Raw genomic sequence first — 4,657 nt, forward strand, 5'->3', positions numbered from 1 at the left:
CTTGTACAGGAAATGTGTTTGCATGCTTTTGCTCTTGTGGGCTTCTTAGTTACTCTCTCTGCAGATCACAACTTGAAAAATACTTATATCTGGTGATTTATTAGAAAAATGACAATACATTTCTGAGTAGAAAAACAAAACATTGTTTATATATATAATTTCTAAAACAATGAAGTGAAGTAAAATATTTACTGTAAAGGCCTTATGGCGATAACTATTATGATAAATACAACTATACATTTTTATCATAATATGGAAGTTTACATCACCACTATTAACTATAACGGCACAAAGGAACCTTTTATTCTCATCGCTTAAGGCATCTCCAAACAAACCAAATGTTCAGCATGTAAATTCAGTCTGATTTTTGCATGCTATTTGTTTTTTCAAACCAATTTGTAAAAAAATGGAAGGTGGGTTGAATTAAAACGCAGATTCATTTTCTGACAGTTGGTGTTTATTCCAAGTTACTCCAACAGGCAGTCAAACAGTTTACTTTAAAAAAAAAAAAAAAAAAAAAAAAAAACAGCACTTCAGATTTTGTATTCACTATGGTGTTTATCAAACATTACCAACTCATTTTGTATAACAGTAGCGACACTGGGCATGCGAGATGATGCGACCAAAAGACCAAATCTTATTAGTTGGTCAGTTTTCTTTGCAATGCAATGAGCAGACATATAAACAGCTGTTCATTTAAATTAAAATGTTAAGTCATTCAGTAGCTGTTAATTATATGAACCACAAAACAACATGGAAATAATAAATAAAAGTTCAGCCTCAAAAATGTTGCCAAAGACAATTTTCAAAAACTGCTTCTTTTGTATAACAAAATAGCACGTTGCATATAGACAGGCTTAAACTTTGTAGAAGCCGCTGTCATTTATTGTGTGGTTTATTACCTGCTACAATGTGCAACATCACTCTCCACGTTTATTTATTTATTTATTTCAGTAGGGCAGAAAGGAGAGCCATTAAATGTTTTTGTAAATTTGAGAACACTAGTAATTCTTGCTGGACTTTTGATATACCAGCAAACATTTGCACTATGCGACCCAGAGGTGTCCTAAAGCTCGGATTCCTGCTCCTCACAGACAGTATTTTAAACTGATTTCTTAATACAGAATAACAAATGTATCACCATTTTTTTTCTATCAGTCATTTCTCAGTAATCTTTTTTTTACTTTCTAAGTTCATTGAATCACCGGAACCGGATTGCCGCATATTCTGAAGATTCTGGTTCTTGTCGGGCTGTTCTTCTCGGCCCTCTTGACATAGCCTGGTGATTCAAAGAAGCATACACCAGAGCATTCTCTTCTTCCCCTCTTTCTGTGCCAGCTGCGTTGTGGCTACCATCTGAAACTCTTCCAGCTGATGATGCTCCTCTGACAGGTGCAGTTTCACAGCCACGATTTAAAGCAGAGGTCAGCTGATCAGAGGGGGGATGGGGGGAATGGGTGTTGTGATGAGGTTTGCTCTGTGGAAGGGAAAACATAAAAAAAAAAATCCTTTAAAACTAAAACATTGATTTCAACAGATAAAATAAACACAGAGTTTCACAGAGCATAATTAAAATAAAAGATACCTGATTTTTAGTTGCCATATTTTTTCTTGTTGATTTTTTCCCTATGGGAAATTTCACAGGATCATCCAAGGAAACAAGAACTAAAAGCAGAATTTTGTTGTAGCTAAACAGAACCGTACAGTTTTGTTTAAATCCACAAACCACTCACCTTGGTTTCTGATAATAAGTAATGTTACAATTATAACTATGACCACCAGCCCTGCTATTCCACTGCAGATGTACACATATGGCCAAAGCCACTGAAGATCATCCTTTTGACCTGAATTCCAATCACCTACTATTGAAGCAATTGAACAAAATAATATTTCAGAGTTGTTGTCGTTATCATAGGTTCATATCAACATATGAAGATACAAATGTGACCAGTAATGTCATAAATTGTAATGTTCATGCCCTTACGTGTGTTGCTTTGATTGCGTGACACCTCATCCTCATTTTTATCTAGTGAATATCATGAAGTATTTAAACATTAATATTTAACAAACTGTCTGAATGCTTACATTCTACCAGTGAATCTAAAGAGATTGTCTCTTACCTGTCACAGTGACATTAATAGCATGGCTTACAGATGTGTCACCTTCTTTACATCTGTAGAGACCTGTGTCCTCCATTGAGATGTTCAGGAAAATCAGGAAAGCCATCCATTCATGTTTTTTGATGTCCTTCCACTCAGTTCTTATGTGATGTGAGTAATTTAAAGCTTTACAGTCACTTCCATTGAGTTTGCACCATGAGACTCTTGGGTTCCTGTGACATCCATCTAGAGTTATAGTACAGTTTATCTTCAACTCGGTCATAACAGGAGCTCTAAACACTGTGTTTCGTGGCACTCTGATCAACGGAACACAATTAATCTCAGTCCCTAAAACGATGAAGGAAAACAGGGAAAAAAAATTTAGGTAGACCAAGAAAAGCCTAAAGAGATTTTAAGTGTGTTTGATATTGTCACTGACATCAGCTACTAAAAATCAATCAATCAATCAATCAATCAATCAATCAATCAATCAATCAATCAACCAACCAACCAATGAACAAAAGATAAGACCATAAGAATTTTCAATCCTAAAAAAGGTAAAGTGAAATCTTATTTTCATTACAGAGTTTTGAAACTAATAAGAATGTTTACTGGTGTAAACAGTATTATGAAAAAAAAAAAAAAAAAAAAAAAAACGATTCATCCTATTTGACTCGTAATAATTAGTATGTTTTTTTTTTTTAAGTTAATTTAAATTATATCCACTATTCTGTAACCAGACATCCCAACCCAATCCATAAGTATAATGCAGTGCATAAGCTCTATTTTTTTATTTATTTATTTTTTTAAATCTACTTGCTGATATTGGCATAAAGGCTAAGTCAATGGAATTTCAGCTAAAATCATATAATCTTAGATGAGTTAATGGTTCAGATGTAGAAGGTATTATTGCAACTATGAATAATATAACATGACTTTTGAAATTACATTACATCGCTGATTATCTTTTTACTACTCCAACAACTAAAACAGTATTCAGTTGTCTATAAAATTGAAAAAATTTATCAAATTTGTATCAAATGACACAATCAAACAATTCTTCTTTTCATACAAGCTGAACCAAGGCATATCAAACCAGACATTAAATGTGTTTCATATTACTGAGTGGGAAAATAAATAAATAATCTATCTGAAAAGAAAACAGTTTGTCGGGTGAAAGGTTAAATAGCAATGCACAAAACCATAAACATACCACAACTTTTGCCATACACATACCACAATGTTCCCTAGAAATCACAATATTCAATATATTACTGACTGACATTAGTATGTAATAGAGCATCAGATCTTAATACTCACCACTGGCCATGCCGCTGATGCCAAGTGATAGCAGTAGGAGAGAAACGGCAAAGTTACAAAATTTGATCTGGAAGACACAGTAGCCCATGATTGAAAGATTTTATCAGACAATGTGTGTTTTAAAAACTAATATCCAAAATGATAGCTGTGCACATTGTTTGCCATGAGTATGTGAGTGAATGTGTTTATTGGAAAGACCAAGAGCGAAGTGGAAGTATACTGTAAGATGTAAGTTCCTCTATGACGTCTCTCACCATCTCTGTTTCTCTTTTCTTGTACCTCTTAACTTGTATTTTCACCTCCTTGAATCATGGGTGCTTTTCACCTGTGTTGTTTCTCAGCATTTCTTTGTATTTGATAGTCGTCTTTGTGTCTGTAACCGTATCTGATGGGTGTTCTTCTTAGTTTGTCTTCTTTCGTCTCTGACAGTGTCAAACCTCATCTAGTGTGCTTGTAGTGGTTTCAGGTTGTCTGAATCTTGTCCAGGTTGGTTGAACCTCTTCAAATGTTGAAGAGAAATAGAATGAAGAAACAGAAAGATCAGTTTTAAATGAACTCAGTGACACCTCCTTGTGGCTAATGATTGAACACCAGTGTAAACTACATCTAGCCTACTTTGTTTACTTTCTGTTCAGTACAAGGAGGCATAAATACATGCATGAAGCTATTTATAAGCATTGCCATTTATTTCAATAACAGCAGTAAAACTGTTCCAGATATTCATCAGAAATACGCAATTAGAAATCTGCCATTTTTGCTCATGGGGCTTGATAATTAAGCAGGCAGTTTGTTTTGTACTAGTCACCTTGGCGACCTGAGCAAAAACATTCTTTATTACCAGTCTTAAGTAGGAATTATTTGTAGTTTCCTCTTGTAATACAAAATAAAACTGCTCAATATGCCCTATAGTGTAAGCGATGTTTCCTCTAATTTTTTTTTTCTTTGCTGAGCAAAAACTTTTCAGTGCTCAAAAAAAAAAACAGCGACCTGAGCAAAAACATTCTTTATACCAGACCTGCACAGTGCGCACACAAAAAAAGTGTGTGACTTTTAACTTAAATGTGCTATTTATATTTGTTTTGACCCTTGATGTAACTAAATAATGCACATTTTAGGTTATGTGAGAAAACTTTGGAAATGTAATAGGTTACAAATTACAAGTTATACTATTTAAAATGTAAAAAGTAGTGTAACTATTTCAATTGCTTTAAAAGTAATGTAACAGATTACATTTGATT

At 33.8% G+C, this 4,657-nt stretch overlaps 1 protein-coding gene across 2 annotated transcripts; it reads right to left on the bottom strand.

The window, feature by feature from the left end:
- Positions 1-435: 435 nt before the first annotated feature.
- On the bottom strand, positions 436-3,952 carry LOC109091946 (B- and T-lymphocyte attenuator-like). Of its 2 annotated transcripts, XM_042757896.1 has the most exons (7): positions 3,674-3,952; positions 3,420-3,486; positions 2,121-2,447; positions 1,985-2,026; positions 1,734-1,862; positions 1,586-1,626; positions 437-1,477 (listed from the first exon to the last, which is right to left on the bottom strand). In XM_042757896.1, exons 1-7 carry the CDS (start codon positions 3,674-3,676, stop codon positions 1,202-1,204), a joined length of 885 nt encoding a protein of 294 aa, XP_042613830.1. In that variant the 5' UTR covers positions 3,677-3,952; the 3' UTR covers positions 437-1,201. The 2 variants fall into 2 exon arrangements, with proteins under 2 accessions (XP_042613825.1, XP_042613830.1); XM_042757891.1 differs by lacking the exon at positions 3,674-3,952 and having other exon boundaries at positions 436-1,477; positions 3,420-3,659.
- Positions 3,953-4,657: the final 705 nt, after the last annotated feature.

The sequence above is a fragment of the Cyprinus carpio genome, chromosome A1 (genome assembly GCF_018340385.1).
Source record: "Cyprinus carpio isolate SPL01 chromosome A1, ASM1834038v1, whole genome shotgun sequence".
Taxonomy (NCBI): domain Eukaryota; kingdom Metazoa; phylum Chordata; class Actinopteri; order Cypriniformes; family Cyprinidae; genus Cyprinus; species Cyprinus carpio.

What these genes read in the sequence shown, in the direction of transcription:
- LOC109091946 (XM_042757891.1), bottom strand. Translation starts at nt 3,507, where the DNA reads ATGGGCTACTGTGTCTTCCAGATCAAATTTTGTAACTTTGCCGTTTCT. An exon ending in CATCAGCGGCATGGCCAGTG is followed by an intron (nt 2,448 to 3,419) that starts GTGAGTATTAAG and finishes TCATCGTTTTAG; the next exon opens with GGACTGAGATTAATTGTGTT. An exon ending in TATTAATGTCACTGTGACAG is followed by an intron (nt 2,027 to 2,120) that starts GTAAGAGACAAT and finishes GATATTCACTAG; the next exon opens with ATAAAAATGAGGATGAGGTG.